The 20,038-nt window shown below is 41.5% G+C and overlaps 1 protein-coding gene across 1 annotated transcript in view; it reads right to left on the bottom strand.

Moving 5' to 3' along the window:
* The window catches only part of ttn.2 (titin, tandem duplicate 2), a 266,459-nt gene that overhangs the window by 241,730 nt on the left and 4,691 nt on the right, over positions 1-20,038 (bottom strand). Inside the window, exons 7-27 of the mRNA XM_030724391.1 lie at positions 19,751-19,906; positions 16,195-16,254; positions 13,878-14,136; positions 13,541-13,607; positions 13,237-13,434; positions 12,395-12,537; positions 12,151-12,299; positions 11,838-12,065; positions 11,270-11,511; positions 10,633-10,865; positions 10,401-10,565; positions 10,133-10,301; positions 8,351-10,047; positions 7,978-8,259; positions 7,630-7,896; positions 7,054-7,326; positions 6,673-6,936; positions 5,116-5,376; positions 1,398-1,658; positions 730-993; positions 349-609 (exon numbers count right to left, since the gene is read on the bottom strand). Coding sequence (XP_030580251.1) covers positions 349-609; positions 730-993; positions 1,398-1,658; positions 5,116-5,376; positions 6,673-6,936; positions 7,054-7,326; positions 7,630-7,896; positions 7,978-8,259; positions 8,351-10,047; positions 10,133-10,301; positions 10,401-10,565; positions 10,633-10,865; positions 11,270-11,511; positions 11,838-12,065; positions 12,151-12,299; positions 12,395-12,537; positions 13,237-13,434; positions 13,541-13,607; positions 13,878-14,136; positions 16,195-16,254; positions 19,751-19,906 — 5,899 coding nt within the window. The remainder of the gene's footprint in view (positions 1-348; positions 610-729; positions 994-1,397; positions 1,659-5,115; positions 5,377-6,672; positions 6,937-7,053; positions 7,327-7,629; positions 7,897-7,977; positions 8,260-8,350; positions 10,048-10,132; positions 10,302-10,400; positions 10,566-10,632; positions 10,866-11,269; positions 11,512-11,837; positions 12,066-12,150; positions 12,300-12,394; positions 12,538-13,236; positions 13,435-13,540; positions 13,608-13,877; positions 14,137-16,194; positions 16,255-19,750; positions 19,907-20,038) is intronic.

Genomic DNA, 20,038 nt, shown 5'->3' with positions numbered 1-20,038 from the left:
ATGGGTAAATGTAAAAAACGCTCTGACTGAGTAGAAAAGCGCTATATAAGAACTAGTCCATTTACAAATTTAAAAAATATATATTATATTTAAGGGTACAACATATCAAAAAACTTAACAGACTTCAAATTGTAATTCCATTTAAAATAAACTTAGATTACAGCAAAAATTTTAGATAAAACAAACAGAAAAAAGTATAAAACAATTTGAAATGACATAACTCACTATTTTCCAAATCCTCTGGTCTTATACCATACCATGCTCTTTTGAACTGTAAAAACTATGTTCTACAAAGCACTAACAAAAATGCAAGACTTTACATTTGGATGAATGTACAGTGTTCCATACCCTCCACAGTGAGCACGGCGCTGCACTGCAGGTGTCCGACCACAGCCGTGTACTCTCCTGCGTTGCTGCTGTCCACGTTCTGCAGGACGAGTTTGTGTGCTTTTCTCTCAGACAGAATCTTGCACTTCTCACTGGATTTCAGCTCCATCCCTTTAAACATCCACCTAACAGGGATGTTATCATGTGAGAGGCTCATTTCAAAGGAGGCTGTGCCATCCAGCAGAGAGGTCACATCCTTTATCTTCTTCACAATTTTGATTGCTGCAAAAAAAAAAGTGTCAGATAAAGTAATCAAATATTAAAGTAGTCAGTAGAGATGACAACATATTACACAATTATTGGTTTTGCGGCAGAATTTAGCCATACGGGTCTGATACTCACTCTCTACATTGAGTCTGGCATTGGCAGACAGTTTTCCCAGCTTGAAGGAATAAACCGACTCATCCTGGATGTTGCACTCCTTGATCTTCAGTGTTTGGACCAAGCCACTGGAGATGATCTCATACTTTTCGCTGTTTTGCAGTTCAACACCGTTCTTAATCCACTGGGATCCTTTCACATCCGGGTGGGTGAGCTCCAACGTGAACACTGCTTCCTGGGTCTCCGTCACAGTCTGGTTCCGCAGAGTCTTCTTGATCTTCACCGCTGCATGTAAATACAAAACTCTGTTAATATTCATTTGCACCCACAGAGATAACTTTGCAGCATTTTTGCTACAAATCTAAAAGTTATTAGAGCTACAGCTATAAAAAATATTCTGATGGCAAAACTGTCTGAGCAGCAACTATCATAAAAGTTCATACTTCTTTAAAAGCTTTTATTATTGCTAGCACACATTTATTTTAAACATCTTTTGTGGTCTGTCATTGTTGTATTAGTTTTATAATTAATTTTATCTTTCAATCATTACTTTTATTGTGATTGTCTAATTTCATTTACCTCAGTAAATTCCCAAGAAATGTCCTGTTTTATTTATCTTGGTTATGTGAAAACTAAATATTCTGGTAGTAAGTGAGTTATGTAATTTCAAATAGAAGGCTGGTACTTACCCTCCACCCTGAGATTAGCTGTAGTTTTGGAGTTGGCCACCTGGTAGGTATATTCTCCGACATCCTGTGGCCTGGTAATGATGATGACGAGGCGCCTGATGGCTCCATTCACCTCACTCACCACATTCTCATTGAAGTCCATGGGTTGGCCCTCCTTAAGCCACTGGCCCTCAGCACTGGCATTGGCAACTTCACACTCAAACGTAGCAGTCTGAGACTCTGCCACTGTCACGTCCTGCAGGGGCCGTGTGATGGCTCCACCTAGTGGCAGCAGAAGGTAACAGTTCTTTTCCACATATGACCATGTGCCATACATCATGGAAACAGGAAATACCAAAAAACTCTTCTGTAACAATACACTGCTCAATAAAATTAAAGGAACACTTTTTAATCAGAGTATAGCATCAAGTCAGTTAAATTTCTGGGATGTTGATCTGCTCAGTTAAGTAGCAGAGGGGGTTATTAATCAGTTTTAACTGCTTTGTCAATGAAATTAACAGGTGCACTGGAGTGGCAATAATGAGCCAATAAGATAATGTGGCGGCAGTCAATCATTTTTTCCCTCCTCATCTTTTCTGACTGTTTTTACTAGTTTTGCACTTGCTAGGGTCAGGGTCACTGCTGGTAGCATGAGGTCATACCTGGACCCTAAGGAAGTTGCACAGGTCTCCTCCAGGAGGGCACATCAATCCGGTGTTTAAGTCTGACATCACTTCTGGGTCCAGATGCCCATAAATGGACAGCGATGGCAGCCCAGTGACTGTTCACTATTACATTCGGATCGGTCAAAACAACGAGGGGCACAGCATTGCTGAGTATTGAACACAGGAGAGTTTGGACCCGGAAATGGAATTCTACCTCATCACTTAAAGACCGGATACCTGTCAGAAAGTTTGTTGTGTCTTCCAGCAAAGTCTCAGAGCATGGAGCAAAAATTCAAGAGCTAGGCAGTTACTCTTGGAGAGTTGGACAGGACTGTACAGATACAATACCAGTCCCCCACTTCTTCTCTGGGGGGTGTATCTACTTTTCACTAAGAACACACCCCTTTGACTCAATTGCAGAGTGTCACCAAGAGACGGTGCTTTCTTCACAAAAACTTTGACTTGTACAGCTTAAAAATGTTTTAGTAGCTTTCATGCTTAAATCTTTGCACCTGCTGAAGTATAAAAACTTAATAATGGGTTTTATGGAGTGATGGATACAAATTGGAAATCTTTGTTCAAATTGTCATCAGTGTGTATGGAGGAGGTCAGGAGGGAGGCACAACAGTGAGCATCTACAGTAAGACAAAGTGGAATCTTTGTCATGGTTTGACATTTCAGTCAGTGATGTTTGAAATCTTGTCAAAATTGATGGAATTATAAGAGTAGAAAAATCCCAAACACACTGCCAATGCAGTAAAAGCATGCCTGGATAGAAAAACATACAAAGGAACACTATCAGTCATGGACTGACCTTCCCAGAATCCAGACTTCCATATTATTGAAACATTATTGAAAGAAGAGCCAAAGAAGAGCTTTGAATGTCCTTCATTTGGTCATACCAAATGCTGACTTTCAAGTTCTCTTTTAACCTTATAAACTGCATTTCCATCTAAGTTTGTACATTTCAATAAATGGATGCACCTATTTTCTGTAAAATATGAATAGAGATTTTTGCACAGTACTGTATTATGAGCTCACTGCCAGGCACTGTGGAGCCCGACTGGCATTTGCCATAGAATACCAGAATTGGCAGGTCCACCACTGGTGCCCAGTGCTTTTCACAGATTCAGCTTCACCTTAAGCACATGTGACAGATGTGAAAGGGACCAGAGAAGCCATTGAGAATGTTATCCTGCCTGCAGCATGACCAGCAAATTTCATCAAAATGGACAAGCCTGCCACATCATTTTTTTTAACTTTGATTTTTGGGGTGTCTTCTAATTCAGACCTCTGAAGGATGATCATTTTAATTTCTATCAAATGATGTGGCATCCTTTCATTCCTAACACATTACCTGGTCCACATCAGTACAGATGTACAGCATGATTTTTTCCAATTGGGATTTGATGTTTTTTCAAAGTGTTCTTCTAATTTTTGAACAGTGTACAAAACAACTGCTTTAAAATAATCCACATTTTTGTAAAGGATGGGCCTTGGTAGGTATAAAAGTCAAGAATATGCAAAATTGTAGCAATCCATCCATCCATCCATCCATCCATCCATCCATCCACATTCTACTGCTTATTTGGGGCTGGGTTGTGAGGGCAGCAGCCGAATCATCTTAACTGGCTCCTTTTGATATGGATGAGTAGTGGCTCTGCTCTGAATCCCTCCAGAATGACTGAACTTCTCACCCTATCACTAAGACTTGAGCCCAGTCACCCTTCAGAGAACACTCATTTCCAATGTTTGTATCCATGATCTAATTTTTTTAATCATTATCCAGAAGTCGTGACCACAGGTAGATCAACATAGATCGACCAGGCCAGGCCAGCCAAGAGATATAATCTCTTCCACATCTCCTGGGTCTCCCCAGGGCCTACTCCCAGCAGGACAGGCCCCAGTTGAACACCTCACACAGGATTTACCCAGGAGGCATCCTAGTCAAATGGTCAAATGTGGAGTAGTAGTGGCTCTACTCTGTGCCCATCTAAATAACTGCACTCTTCATCCTATCTCTAAGGGAGAGGCCAGCCACCCTACAGAGAAAGCTCATTTCTGTAGCTTGTATTAGTGATCTCGTCGTTCAGTCACTATCCAAAGCTCATGACCAGACCATAGGTGAGGTAAGGACGTAGTTTGACCAGTAAATCGACAGTCCACCTCAACGGACTGGTAACATATCACTAAGGATCCTATCTATCAATCTCCTTCTCCCCTCACTAGTGAACAAGATCCCAAAATACTTAAACTGCTCCACTTGGGGCAGAAACTTGTCCCTGACCTGGAGTAGGCACTCCACACACCACTTTTCCTTCTGAGAAGCATGGCCTCCTACTTAACGTGGCTAATTCTCAATCCTGCCACTTCACACTCAGCTGCAAACCTCTCCACTGCAAGCTGGAGGCCACCACCTGATGAAGCCAATAGAACTACATCACCCACAAAAAACAGAGATGAGATCCTGAGGCCAACAAAGTGGAAGCCTTCCACCACTTGGCTCCACCTAGAAATTCTAAGAAATGAACAGAACTGGTGTCAATAGGAAGCCCTGGCAAGGTCCAAGACCCACTGGGAACAAGTCTGACTTATTATCGACAATGCAGACCAAGTTCTCACTTTTGTACAGGGACTGAATGGCTCAGCAATGGACCAGATTACCCCATACTCCTGAAGCACTTCTCACAGGATCCCAAGAGGGATGCAGTCAAATGCCTTCTCCAAGTCACATGTAGACAGGCTGGACAAATCCCCACATACATTCAAATATCGTTCAGAGGATAAAGAACTGGTCTAGTGTTCCACAGCGAGGGAAAAAAAAACCCCACATTTTTCATCCTGAATCCAAGTTTCAACCACAGATGGACTCTCCTCTCCAGTAGAGCATAGAGCTTCCCAGGAAGGCTGAGGAATGTCATCTCCCTACAATTGTAGCAAACTCTCTAGTCCCCCTTCTTAAAGATGGCATCTAATTCCCCAGTCTGCCAATCAATCTTTTTTAAATCAGTGATTGTATAAATTATTTCATCTAAATAAAACACATTCTATAATATCTTAGAGTTTAAACATACCAGAGACAGTAAGCTTGGCACTGGATGTTTTTTCGCCAGCATGGAACATGTACTGTCCCTCCTCATCTTTCATGGCATCAATGATTGTCAGACAGTGAGCCTTCCCTTTGCACTCAATCTTGGATTTGGGTCCAGATTTGACTTGCTGGTTCCTGAATGTCCAGACTGAGTCAATTCCAGGATGAGAAACCTCAACATTGAAGGTAACGTTCTGGGACTCTGAACACACTTTGTCCTCCATGTGCTGCACAATGTGTACCTCTGTAAAAATGAAATAGTTAGAACATGAAACTGGAACCTAAAAACACGTATAGTGTAGTAAAAAAGCATTTGTCCCCTTTTTATTTGATTTTTTGATTTTTTTTGCATAGCAACAAAATTGAGTTCCTTCTTGTCAGAACAAGATCCATTCTATCATTTATGTGAAAAAGTAATTGCCCCTCTTGCGAAATCATTTATTAACTGTGATTAACCAAATTTTTTGGAAAATCGAGTTCAATAGAACCTGTCTGACAAAGTGAAGCAGGCTGAAAGGTCCCAAAAAAGCAGCACACCATACCACAATCTGAAGAAAGTCAGCCACAGCTGAGAAACAAAGTCAGTGACAACTATCAGCCTGGAAAGGGTTACAAGCCATTTATAAGGTTTTAGAACTCCAGTGAATCATGGAGAGAGCCATTATCCAGTGGTGAACCTTCCCAGGAGTATCTCAAAATTACTCCAAGAGTTCATCACAAAAAAACCCATAACAACACTGAACTGAAGGCCTCATTTGCCTCTGTTAAAGCTAGTGTTCATAATTCAACAACAATAAAAGGCTTGTGTCAAATTTTTCAAAAAAATAAATAAATCTTTACAATCCCCAAGACTTTTGGGGACTTTTAGTGTGATGGCCTGGGGCTGCTTTGCTGCTTCTGGACCTGGTCCTGGATGTCTTGTTTTAATTGATGGAGCCATGAATGTGTCTTTTTCTCAAGGAGAATGCCTGGCCATCAGTTTGCGTCCTAATTGCACTTGGGTTGTGCAGTGCGACAATGATCTGAAACATACCAGCAAGTCCACCATTGAATGGGTTAAAAAAAATGGCAGTTTTGGAGTGGCTAATCAAATTCTTGCTGAGATGCTTTGGCATGACCTTAAACAGGCTGCTCATGCTTAAAAGCTCTCCAATGTGGCTGAGTTAAAACAGTTCTGCAAAGAGGAATGGGCCAAAATTTGTCCACAGGGATGTCAGAGAGTCACTGCCAGTTGTCACAGTTAGTTGCAGTTCTTGCTGCCAAGGGTGGCAAGATCAGTTATTAGATTTAGGGGGAAATTACTTTTACATAAAAGGCCAAATAAGTTTGAATAGCTTTCTGCTTTAATAAAAGAAATCATCATTTAAAAACTGTATTTTGTTCAATCAGGTTATCTTTGTCTAATATTAAAATATGTTTGATGATCTGAAACATTTAAGGGTGAGAAATATGCAAAAAAAAAAAGAAAAAAAAAAAAAGAGAGAACGAAACCGGGAAAGGGGGCAAATACTTTTTTCATGGCACTGAAAATCTTTCTTACCTTCAACAGTGAAGCTGCAGCTGGTGTCAACCGTTCCAACCACTAGTCTGTACCGACCTTGATCAGATGCATAGGTTCTGGTGAAGACCAGACGCTGCTTTGCTCCCTTTGCCACCATCTGGATTCGGTCGCTGGGCATCAACAGTTTGTCATTATGGTACCATTTAACAGAGCTGATGTCCTGAGCTGAGATCTTAGCCTCCAGGACAGCTTTTGTGCCTTCAATGGAGGATACATCCTTCAGTGGCACCACGATTTCAATAGCTGTAAAGAAGGGCAATAAAATGACAATAAAAAGTTAAAAAAAAAAATTCACAAAATATTTTAAAACTTATATTATACTAATACTTATATTAATATTATACTAATTCTGACTCTTACTTTGAACATTGAGTTTGCCTGAGGTGGAGATATCCTGGGCAGGAACCACAAACGAGTAAGTGGCAGCATCTTCTGTGCTGACATTCTCCACCAGCAGCTTGTGAACAAGTTTGTCAATGACAATGTGAACACGGTCTGAGGCGGATATGACCTGGCCATTCTTCATCCAGGTTCCCTCAACATTCTCTTGTGAGAATCTAACCTCCAACTGAGCGATATCACCCTCACAGACAGTCAGATCAGTCAGGGGCTGCATCAGTGTAACTGGACGCACTGAAGGTAGAGAAACCCTGTTCTTATTATATTACACAATTACTACCAAGTACTAAAACATGCAGCAAAACATACAATAAAATGTTCAAGAAGAACCACCAGGTTGGCAAATTCAATCAACAGAGAACACCCAGGTAAAAACATGCAATTTGAGCAATTATAGCAATTTCAAGCAAATACCCTTTGCACAAATTCCAGTTATGTTTCTCAACAGGGTAACAGCTGAGAAAAAACACGAATGCTGTCAAAATTCTCTGGCTTGCCAGCAGCAGTAACATACACTTCACCACATTTTAAGCTTACATTTCATTTTTAGTGAGGCACTGGTCTTCAGGTCTCCACATACAAAAGTATATTTTCCCTGGTCCTCTTTCCTGACATCCTTGATGGACAATGTGTGTCTTCCTCGACGGGAGGATATGACGTATTTACTGCTGAGTAAGAGCTCTTTGTCTCCAAAGAACCAGCTGCCCTCAACATCTTCACGAGATAACTCAACCTCAAACTCTCCAGCATAGGTTTCTGGTACCTCAATGTTCTCCATGTGTTTGATGAGCTCCAGAGCAGCACCTGGATACAGAACAACATTAAGAGCCATGTTCTTCTAATTTGCAGAAACAGGACAGTTACTGTGGATTTCTAGGTGATTACCTTCTACATGAAGCCTTGCACTCGTCCTAATGTTCTCATCATCTGCAATCACACAGGTGTATTCTGCATCATCCCTCATTTCAATCATTAGCACAGAGAGGAAGTGGACCTTTCTGTCAGAGTGCATTCTGTATTTGTCTCCTGAGAAGATCTCAGTGTTGTGCTTAAGCCATTTGACTTTGACAAATGGTTCATTGGTTTCACACTCAAAGGTCACCATGGTATCCTTCTCCTTGGCGCTTGCATCCTCCAAGTTTTGGGTAAAGCTAACTGCTGCCTTGGCTGCAATGACAAATTAAGTGAGACTGTCAAATAAATCAAGACCCACAGACAATTAGGATGCTGCAGAAAGAATGTTATAAACTTGTCTTACCTTGCACAAGCAGGAAAGCATGGCTTGAGGACTCCCCGGCGATATTCATGGCCTTAACCATGATGCTAGCAGAATCATGTGCTGTGACATCTCTTATGACCAATTCACATACATGATCCTCAGGCCAGTACCAGTAAATACGGTCAGACTTTTCCAGCTGAATGCCATTCTTGAACCACTGACACTCAGGTTCTGGTCTACCAACTACTCTGACTCTGAAACGAACCTCATCCATTGGTGCAACAGTCTTGCTTGCAATGCGTTCCAGGATCTTGGGTGCCTCCATGCTGGGAGAGAGCTGGACCCGTTCAGGTTTTATTGTGGGGATTGTAACTTTACCCTGTTCCTCCATCTTCTTCCTTTCAGCTTCTTCCTTCTCTTTCATGTGATGGAGCAGCTCCTCCTTAGTCTTCTTCAATAGGTCTTCATAAGAATCATCCCTCTTGCGAGACTTAAGCTCTACAGCAGAGATGGACTCATAGAAACCCTCCTCTGTTCTGCGCTTGAACTTGCTCTTCAGTTCTTCAGACTCCTCTGAAGTTTTTTCACGAACAATTCTCTGTGTCTTACGCAGCTTAACAACTTCCCTGTCTTGTGAAGCCTCGCCAGGTCGGTCTACCTTCACAACATCAAATCCAATCCTGCCAGGCTCATGTGCAGCCTCTGCAAGTTTTGGTTCTGGAGCACGACGCAGGACAGATCTAAAGTCCTCTTTCTGTTGGATCTCTAGTTTCACTGTGTGCTCAGCTGTGCCTAAAGGATTGTCAGCAACCACCCTAACCTCTCCTGAATCATAGGACTTGATGTCTACGATCTCCAAATAGTAAATACCATCATAACGAAGTCTGTATCTCTTGCTTTTGCGGATAAGTTGTCCATTGAGGTACCAGTTAACTTTTGGTGCTGGATAACCAGTTACTCTGCAGCGGAATCGTGCTATGTCACCTTCTAGCACTCTTGCTGGTTCAGGAAGCAAGACGATATCAGGTTTTGTCTTCTCAGATTCCTCATCAGCGCTGACTCCTGCAGGTCCTCCCTCATGAGCCATGCGTTCAATCTCATCCATTCTATATGGTCCCTTCCTGCCTTCAGGAAGTTGTGTTTCCTCAACAAGTCCCTTCTCATCCTTGACGATCAGGGTGGCTGATGTCTGGTCAACTCCAAATTTATTTGTGGCTCTGCAAGTAATAACTCCGCTGTCCCTGGCATAAGCAACTTCATAGTCAAGGCTGCAGTAGCCAAATTCACTGACCATGTGCAACCTGTTAGCAGCAGCCAGAGGTTTGCCATCATGGAGCCACTCTACTACCATAGTGGGGTCACCAATAGGGGTTAGTCTACACTCAAAGTGAGCCGGTCCAAAACGTTTCATTCTGATAGATGTCAGCTTCTTCTTGAATTGTGGTTTCTGTTGCTTCTCTTTGTCATAAAGATCACCCTCTTCCCACTGCTCTTGACCATATCGCAAATGAAGCGGCTCCAATTCGGGCGCGGCGATCTCTTTAGCTTTATAGGTTCCTTTAGGAATAATGAGCTTCCTCTCGGTTTGAGGGGCAGTGAAATCCACCTCAACATTGACTCTGCAGCGAGTGGTGTCTCTTCCAGCCTTGTTGATGGCTGTAGCAGTGTACCAGGCACTGTCTGAGCCTGAAGCAGATGGAATCTGGAATTTGGCTTCTCCTTTGGTGCCATCAATCCTGAAAAGTAAAAGGCCACATATACTGACCAGGACATTTGTATACTAATTTAAAGCTAAAATTTTAAATACTTAGTATTACATACTTGATATGTGGGTGCTTGTGAGGGGTGATAATGTCACTGTTTTTTAGCCACACGATGTCTGGCAGGGGATTTCCAATGGCTTTGACAGCCAACTCAACCAGTGTGCCCTGCTTTACAGTGATGTTTTTCAGCTTTTCAACAAACTGAGGACGTGCCACGCTTTCTTGAGCTATGGATAGCAAAAAATACAGAACACAATGTCTAATAATATGACATTTTTTAAAGCTAAAAATAAACTATCAGTTCCAGAGTGATACATTTGACTTACCGTCAACAGTAAGAGTTACAGTAAGAGACGTCCGTCCAGCTCTGTTGTGAGCGACAACCGTCCACTCTCCAGAGTCTTGTGGCATGGCTGGGACAATGATCAGGGACTGAGTACCATCCTCTTTAATCACTATCTTGTGGGTGTAATCACTGACCACTTGTTGTCCTGGAAAAGAAGGGTAAAATTATTTGACTGAGCGGCTGAAAGATAAAAGTAGGTTTCGTGCTCTTACCATTGTGGAACCAGTATGTGTCGGGCATTGGCCTGCCAACAACCTTCAAATCAAATCTGGCAGTTTGCCCCTCAGAACATTTGATTGAGGAGGGTTTCATTACAAATACAGGCTTGTACAGCCTTTCGAGCTGAGCCTCATCTGTCTCGTCAAGTCGGCGGGCCGGAGAACGTCCAGGAGATCGGCTGGAAGAACGGCCTGGTGAGCGACTCAGAGAACAAGGAGATGTGGATCTAAGAAAGAAGCAGTGTTATCATTTTTGAGATGACATGGCTGCAGTTATACATTTGATCATCTGGTCGAAGCTCACCAGAGCCAAACAAATCACTTTTTTTAATTTAGAAAATGCAGCAGAAGGAAGCTTTAAAAACTTTCAGTTTGACATTATGTGTTTGTTAAGTGTGCATCCACTCCAGAGAGCGTGGCCAGCTCCAAATCTGAGTAGCTATTGTAAAAGTTCCACTGTGTTATCCTGCTATTCACCAATGTTGTCTGCCTTTTAAGAGGTTCTTAGCTCCATTACCAAAAAATACAAGAAAATGTTGAAGACAAGCCAAAAGATCTGCTGTCCTAGCAAATCTCAGGTTGAAAGTCCATTTTTGATTTAATTTTTAATCATGCAGCCAATACAATTTACCTTATCCTCTGTACTGCTGGCTGTGGTGTGGCTCTCTGTGGTGTTACAGTTCCGGATGGCTCCACATAAAGCTTCCCAGAGCTGACGGCATTTCCCTTCATGTTGGTGGCAAAAGCAGTGTACACGCCTTCATCCTCTGGTAGCACCACAGGGAGACGAAGGCTTGCTCGTCCATCCTGAAGAACTTCCATCTGGTAATGGCCACCGGGCCTGATGCGCTGGCCATCTTTGTACCAGGCAATCTGGCACAAGATGACAGCAATTCAGCAAAATGGGCTAAATGCGATAAAGCTGTAAGCCTGCCATGACTTGGCAGCATGCATAAAATCTGTTTGTTCTTTGTCAGATCATCACAATGATTAAAACATTTCTTTTTTATGTAAGGCTGGAGTAGTATTTGCAAAATAAGAAATAAAAGAAGCCATTAAGGCTAAAAACCTACATATCCTGAGTTTGTTGACAACATTTGAAACCTTATTACTCCTGAAACATCACTCAGACATACCCAGCTTTGGTTATGTAGCTATATATCAGAGTAGATCTTTATAATTGAAATGTGTCTTAGTACCTTCGGCAGTGGTTTTCCAGCCATCTTGCAGTGGAAGGTGACTCCCATTCCCTCCATGATCCTGTAGTTTTTCACAGGTGTGTCAATGGCTGGCTGCACTGCCTCCTCATCTGCTACGGTCACTACCAGCTCTCCATCCTCTGCCACAAGCTCTCTGTAGGTGATTCTCATGATACACAGTTCAATCTCCTGGATTATCCTTTCTTCAAAGGCTGAAATAAGGAATTCCTGCAAAAAATATAAATATTAATTATGAACTGCGGATTACTGAGACTTGTTATCACAGAATTGCGGGTCTTTATAAAGCAAGTACCGTTTCTGAGACAAAACTTGCGGGGGCCATTACCCTCCTCTGTTCCAGTTCATACTGACTCAGGACCACAGAGGGTTCCTGAACCACTGTCGTAGTCACTTCAGTTCTATGTGTCACATCAAGCTGCTTCATATATGCTTCGTATTCCTCTGTAAACAGAGATACAGCCGGCCACATTTTTTCAAAATGATCTTTTCAACAATGTTTTAGAAAGAGCAAATACCAAAGAAAAGGATGCCAGTACCTTCCTCCAGCAGGCTGGTGGAGGCCGAGGCTTCTCCCTGGGGATTCTTAGCAAAGATGGAGTATTCTCCTGCATCATCAGCAAAGGTCATGGAAATCTCCAGTTTACATTCTCCAGTCTCCTTCTTGTAGACAACTTTGTATCTGATATTAAAAAACAAAACAAGCTAGTGATCGGTCCCCCACAGCCTGATTTCATGAGTCAATAGCAAACTAATTCCACTCCAATATTTGGTGCGCCACTCTACCATCATTTAAAGGACAGAGTGGATTGTGTTAGACAGTGTATAGCTACTTCAATTTAAGCAAATGCATGAAAAAACAAAGAACAAAAAAACGTTAGCCAGTGATGTAAATATGTGTTTGCAAAGACCATAAGATGCACTGTTCTACACCATCAGGACCTCAGAAAAAACATAACTGCATAGCTACATGATAATGAAGAATTATCACAGCTGTGGTTAATGATTAAGGTCTGGGATATCTATCAAACATTACATAACAGCTGACCCATAATAAAGCAGGACTACAGTTATTCCTGATGAAGTTAACAAACATTTCCCAGTCAGCTGTCTACAGACAGGAGTTGAAATGCCATAGATGTAATTTTTATTAAAATGTTCATGTTGTGAGAACAGGAAAAAAATACAGAGCTGGAAATGAGAGAAATTGATCCTGTTTAATTTGTGTGCATTTTTATACATCAACATTAACTGGCTTGAAGACCCAGGGGAAAAAATTCTCTTAACTTAGCCTGGGATCATTTGTTATTACCTGGTTACATCTGATTTTAAAATATCACTATGTATGTATTTTATCATTTGAAATATGAATGACTTGTACCTGTATCCTGTGGTAAGTAGCACACCATTCTTCTTCCAGATAATGTGAGGTTTTGGATTTCCTCCGACCTGGCATTCAAATACAACACTTCCTCCCTCCACTAGCTTCTGTACGGTGGGTTTCTTGATGAAGAAAGGAGCTGCGGACTCTCCTGCACTCACCTCTGTCACTATCTGCTCCTTTGTTTCAACACTAACGCTGAAGAGGAGCAATATTTTTGATCAGTTCTGCAGCTTTAGATTCTTACATGAAATATTACAGGACTATCCATCTGCAAAAAATGTAGCTGACTTTTAGAACTCACATTTTTGCTTGTGTGATTCCAATTTGTGTGACAGTTGTTTCCTCTCTGCTGTCAATTTCTTCTGAAACTGCAGGAAAGTGAAAAATGAATGAGCTTGTGTAAAAAATTTAATCTGCAGTTTAGCATATTTAATTTATGAATTAATTAATTTCTGCAACTTGGACATTTGTTGGGATGATCAGTTTTCAAGTGTAATGGGTGACAGCAGGATTGTGCAACCAATAATATCTTTTAAAAAGTTCGGTGTCGCTTTTCTCCTCTGAAGTGTTTTATGTAGGTTATTAATTTCAATAAAAACTCCACAGCTTTACTTTGCTTATCGTTCTACTGCAGTTACCTTTGACGAGCAAATAGCAGGAGGTGCTCACGGTTCCTGCTTCGTTGGTGGCAGTGCAGGTAAACCGGCCACTGTCTTCAGCAAATGCCTCACGGATAATCAGCCTGGCAAATCCATCCTCGTAGCTGATCTGGAAGTCGATGGAGCTCTCAATCTTGTAGTCCTCCCTGAACCAGATGACAACGGGAGAAGGGTGTCCGCTGATCTTGCATTCCAGGGTCACTGATTCACCTTCTGTCACGGTCAGGTTCTTTAGTCCCTGAAAGTGATACCATGGAGAGATTTATGGGATGTACAGGAATTAAAAGGAATTCACTTTTGTGCAATTGATTCCACAAATAAGGGCGTTACATTCTGAAATAAGAAAGGTCTCTTTGGAGTCTGATTGATGCTCTTTAACTCATGCATTAAAATGTCTGCGACTGCCTTCTTTCCTTTGTGTAACATTGTCAAAATTACAGACATCCTAACTCAGAGTCATGCTGAAAACTAGTTCATGCATTTATTACGTCCAGGTTGGACTGGTTCTAAAAACTCCTTGAAATGAGGAGTTCAGTATATCCAAAACACTGCAGCAAGTGTAGTAACAGAAAGAGAGATCATATTTCTCCAATATTATGTTGTAAATTGTTTAAAAAATGGTGTTACTGGGTTCACTTAGTCATCCAAGAAATACTGAAACATGCTACACTCTTCTCCAAAAGTACTGGAATAGTGATGCCAATCCCTTTATTTTTCCTGTAAATTTAAATCATTTGGGTTTCACATTAAAAGATATGAGATATGAGAAAAAGTAATATACAATTTATTTCCAGGTATTTACATCTGGATCTAATTCACAGTTCAGAAGATCCGGAACCCACCCGTTATTTTGTGAGCAAAAGTGCTGAAACTTAAAATAGATTAAAGTGAATAATATTTGATATTTAGTTGCAAATCCTTTGCTTGCAATAACTGCATCAAGCCTGTGACCCACTGATATCACTAAACCTTTGCATTCTTCTTTTTGTGATACTTTTCCAGCTTTCACTGCAGCCTCTTTCAGCTGCTTATTTGGGTTTTTTTGGGATTTCTTTGGGGGTGGGGGGGTACTCCCTTCAGTCTCCTCTTAGCAACTAAAATGCTCTATAGGGTCTGGAGATCGACTAGGACTGTCTAAAACCTTTGACTTCCAGCCGATGAACTCCTTTATAGTCTTGACGGTGTGTTTCGGGTTCATTATCTTGATGAGTGATAAAGGATCTCCCAGTCAGTTTGGCTGGCAGACAGAATGTTTCTGTAGTCTAGAGTTTACTGTACTGCTGCCATGATGGTGACATCATCACTGAAGATTCATGAGCTCGTCCCAGAAGAAGCCATGCTATCACCGCCACTGTGAGCTCGTATGTTTGGGATCATGATCATGATCCTTTCTTTCTCCAGACCTTAGCCTCTCCATCACCTTGGTAAGGATTCATCTTTATCTCATCAGTCCATAAAACTTTGTCCCAGAATTCCAGAGACTTGTCTCTGTGCTTCTTGGAAAATCCCAAAGAACCTTCCTGTTCTTCCTGTAGTTTGCATCTTCTGGTGAAGCTTCTGTACTTTTGTTCATGAAGTCTTCAGTGAACAGTAGATTGTGATACCTTCACTCCTGCCCTCTGGAGGTTGTTGCTGATGTCACTAACAGCTGTTTTATGGTCTTTCTTTACAGCACTTACAATGTTTCTGTCATCAGGATTAATGTCAAACCCAAAAGTTTTCAGTCTACAGCATAAATAAAGGGACTGGTCTCACTGTTCCAGTACTTTTGGAGGGAAGTGTATTTCTGAAATTTCTTACAGGAAGTGTGCAAGAGATGTTTTTGAAACCCTAATTGTAGTTAGCTAGCATTATTATGAAAAGTGTCAACAGGAAGTGCTGTATTTGTGGCTAGCTTTAGTGATTGTTATGAAGATTGAGTATGGCAGTTTCATTTTGTGCAAGTAAAATGCTCACTTATTATTCAAAGCTTTCACAACACATTAGCTTACCTTCATTTTGTATCATTTAAAACCAGAATTGACTTTAACAACTTCCTCAAGACATACAATGATATGCTGAATAATCCAGTTTGATCATATCATAAAAATCTTATTATTCACATTATTCCAATAGAGAATTAATGAGAGGCAGATGGCTACCCCTTCCTGAGCCTGGTTCTGCTGGAGGTCTCTTCCTCACTGCTGTGACCAAATGCTTGCTCATATATGATCATCTGATTATTGGGGATTATTAGCTCTTTATAAATAAAACTGAATTCAATTGAAAACAGGACATAGACATAAAATGTACTCACAGCAGTAAGAGTGGGTGGAACAACAGGTTCCTGGGCTCTTGTAGGCACGACAACCACCTCCTGCAGAAACCAACAATACAACTTAAAAATCATGCACAAAGAAAACAAGGTGTGGGGTCTGTGAGAATAAAGGGAAAAACTGGTTAGAATAAATATAAACCCTGTAAAAGAGGGATGAAGGTGAAGATGTGAAGATAGGAAGAAGAAGAGGAGGTTTCTTCGTGAGGCAGGTGAAAGGCAACATGTCGCTGCTGCATTAAGTGAGGTACAAAAACTGAGGTGAACATCCACACAGGGTTAAAAGAGGGGTTGTGACGAACGATAGCAGTGAGGGCATCAGACCAACCTGAGGCTCCCATTCCTCAAACTCCTCCTCACTAACTGCATAAGCCTCTCTGTCAAGTTGAGTCTTATATCGAACATCTCTGAACGGTGGTGGGAAGGGCTCGGGCGTCACCTCCACCGCCATCCGTCGAGACGGACTCGGAGACTTAACAGGCTTGATGATCTTTTTGATGGTGGAGGGGGAGGTTAGCTCTTTCTGCAGTGTAGCGATGGCAGAGCCAGCGATCGACACCTGATCAGCCAATGAGAACAGCATTTACCATCCAAAATAGATACAAAGTCCACATTCTGCTGAGGATTAGTGAGCATGAGATATTGAATGGCTTCTTCTTCTTCTTTTTTTATTTTAAGGAAACAGGGACTCTAAAACACTACCAAAACTCAAGGTCTCGACTGATACAGGTTAAGAAATGGGTGATGTTTCTTGGCTGTAACAGAGTTAACGAGTGAAGTGGGATCAGCTGATTACAGCTGACTGGTTCTCGGCTAATTTAGCTGGCTGTAGCTAAGAAACATTTTTGTGAGCTGGCAAACCTGATTCATCCATGCTACAAAGTAACTATTATTCAGAACAAAAACAGAAAGTGAAACCATATAAAATGAAATAAAATATGTTACGTTTGCTTTTATAGGATTACCACAACCTACAGCTAAAAACCCTGATGCTGCGGTAGTCCCAAAAAGAAAAAAAATGCTGTAATTTTTTTTAGGATGGGTGATACTGTGAGGTCAAAGTGAATCACACTGCAGAACAGTAAAAATCATATGTTAAGATGCACGTGTGTTAAAGATGAAATGAAGGGTTTGGGATGACAATGATGACCTGAAGCTGTTCTTCTTACCTCATGCCTAGGTTCATGTTTAGGAAGAGAAACTTTAGAAACTGTGAAATGTGGAACTGGGGACGAGGCGACACCAGTGTCCACATGGGAGGAGATTTCTGTTGTTCTCTGAATCTGGAGTAATCAACAGAGTGTTAGGAAAGTTGATACTCTATTATCATTAAAATCAGACATATGGAACTTGAATTGAGTGAACTCCTCCAACCTGAGAGACCTGGACTCTGTGCTGCTCTGCAGCCACAGCAGGCTCAATAGTCAGTGTTTTTGTTGCAGTAATGTGCTTCTCTGCAGTTGCTGCCGCCTGCTGCTCTATCCTTAACTCCATATTCTCTTCTTCTGTCCGACCGCCCTCCCTGTGCACAGGCTTGCGGACACGAGCGAGGTCAACAGCAGCCACCACTGTGGCCACCGCCTCAGCTTTTTTTTCTCCCTCACCCTGAAGACACAATAGCAGCACACAGATCTCATAGAGGACAACACTCTACCAGGAGCCCTAAGGACTGGAAGAAAACCCTACTTCTGTACAGTGCATACACAACTACAAGAGTACTCAGTAAATCACTGCATCCGTGAATCCATGCAACACAGGGGTGAAACATAATGCAGTGTTTGTCACTTTTGAATGAAGCAAAGAGATGATTTCAACTTGTGATTTCATTTCAACACAAGAGCACCACTAAGTGGGCGCCGGTGCTCAGCTGCTTTTGATTTTAACGAGGTCGCCGAGAGTTGAACTTATCCAAGACCTTATGGTAGATGCATCTATGTCGTGAATTTGAACATCATAGGTGAGATCAGTGTAGTATGTGGTGGGAGAATGACTTGTAGAAAACGGCCCAGGGCAGACACAAACCCAGCGAGCTTCAGCAAGGACTCTAGCCCCCAGCCTGCGGGTCATTGCCTCAGTCAGGTGAGCCATAGTGGAGCCCTGTCATGGTCCTGGGTTAGTTTCCCAGTGTTCAGAGTTTTCTGGACTGTTGTATCTTCTCAGTTGCTCAGTCTGTTCTCCCTCAGTATTCCTCCCTCCTTTGTCAAGTCTTCTGTGTTGTGTCACGTTTGTGTGTATGTTATGTGAGGTCACTTCCTGTTTTATTTTGCCAGTCCCCTGTTCTGTGTGTTGTGTCTAGTCTTGCTTCGCCTTGTTTCATTGGTGTAAATCTGTTCACCAGTTCTCCCCAGATGTTCCCACTCTCTGCTCCTTACCTCGTGTGTGTATGTGTGTGTGTGTGTGTGTGTGTTCTTCCTTGTCATTTGTCATGTTGTCATCATTGGTTTTCCTCCTGCTGTGTGCTCTCTTGTCGGTCAGTTAGTTAAAGTGAGTATGTTTTGTGCTGCTGGCCACGTCCAGCTCTGCTCTGTTCCAGCACTAAAGCTGATGTTAGGTTCTGTCTGGAGTCCTGCATTTTGGGTCCTCCAAAATAAATAAACTTTACTTTCTTATTAGCATGTCAACAAGCATGCTGTGTGTGGCTGAGATGGTATGTCCTCTGTTTTTCTTATCATTGCTTGCAATGTCTAAATTTTATCAGGCTTGTTGAATTGGCAGACTCTTGGCAGGAAGAGGCGGAGTCAGGTTACCTTTCACCTTTCACTATACCTTATTCTTTCTCAGACTAAATCACATTACGTTTTCTGTGCATTTACAGCTGCATTACATAGGATATTTTCTATTACATCATATATGATGATCTTACAACAAAGCATAAACCTCTGGGGCCACTTGCAGTTACCTGCAAAAGCAAGTTAGTCTTCATAGATTACCCTGTTAAAAAATTTAAACTTTACAACAGAAATAAACACATTGATTAGTAAAAGAAATCTATTTTAGCCTCATTATGTAATTTCCTATTCATAGCAAATGTGAAGTTTAAATTATGCTTAATTATTTGCATGTCTCATGTGTATGCTATTGAAAATGATAAGCAGAAGTCAGCATTCAGCTATTCTAAAAAGTACATCTGTTTAAAATGCTCTTTGTTAGCCAAAATGTGTATACAAATTAATATTATGGCAAACAGATGCACTTTAGCTGACAACTTTAAAGTTTGAACTTTAGCAAGAAAAACATGACAGATAAAATACAAAACTTGAAGCTCTGTGGTTCGAACCTCTTTATATATGCCTATACACTCAAATCCAAAAAATCTAATTGAAGCATTTATTAGGAGCCACTTCTCCTTTGAGAACTGATTCATAATTTTTCACTAGAGCCACACCTTCTTTGTTCTGTGATTGTGTTTTTCATATTGAGCAGTCAGTACAGGCCTGTTTATTTTCTGTAAATAAAAAACCTGAATTATTTGGATGCACCTATTGAGTTACCCTGTGTGTAGGTACCCAGTAAACAGAGTATGGTGTATCACTCTCACCTCTCTGGTGGCAGCCACCTGCTGCTCCCAGTGTTTCTCCATATGAAGTTGGGTGGAGCTGCTAACACTGGTCATGCTAGTCATGCTGGTATAGCTTGCTTCAGTTGCGTAGTCTCCCTGTTTCCAGGGTGGCAGAACCTCTGCAGAGGTAGATACCTGCACGGGATATTGAAAGATACACGACTTCTCACACATATTCAAAGACAGAAGGTCTGCAAATTTTAACTCTATTTGGTGCATGTACTTTGATAGACACATCAAAGCACCAAGGTTACTGTGGATCTCAGC

The sequence above is a fragment of the Archocentrus centrarchus genome, unplaced genomic scaffold (genome assembly GCF_007364275.1).
Source record: "Archocentrus centrarchus isolate MPI-CPG fArcCen1 unplaced genomic scaffold, fArcCen1 scaffold_36_ctg1, whole genome shotgun sequence".
Lineage (NCBI taxonomy): Eukaryota > Metazoa > Chordata > Actinopteri > Cichliformes > Cichlidae > Archocentrus > Archocentrus centrarchus.
Note: the sequence above shows the minus strand (reverse complement) of the source record. Positions and strands in the feature narration are given on the sequence as shown.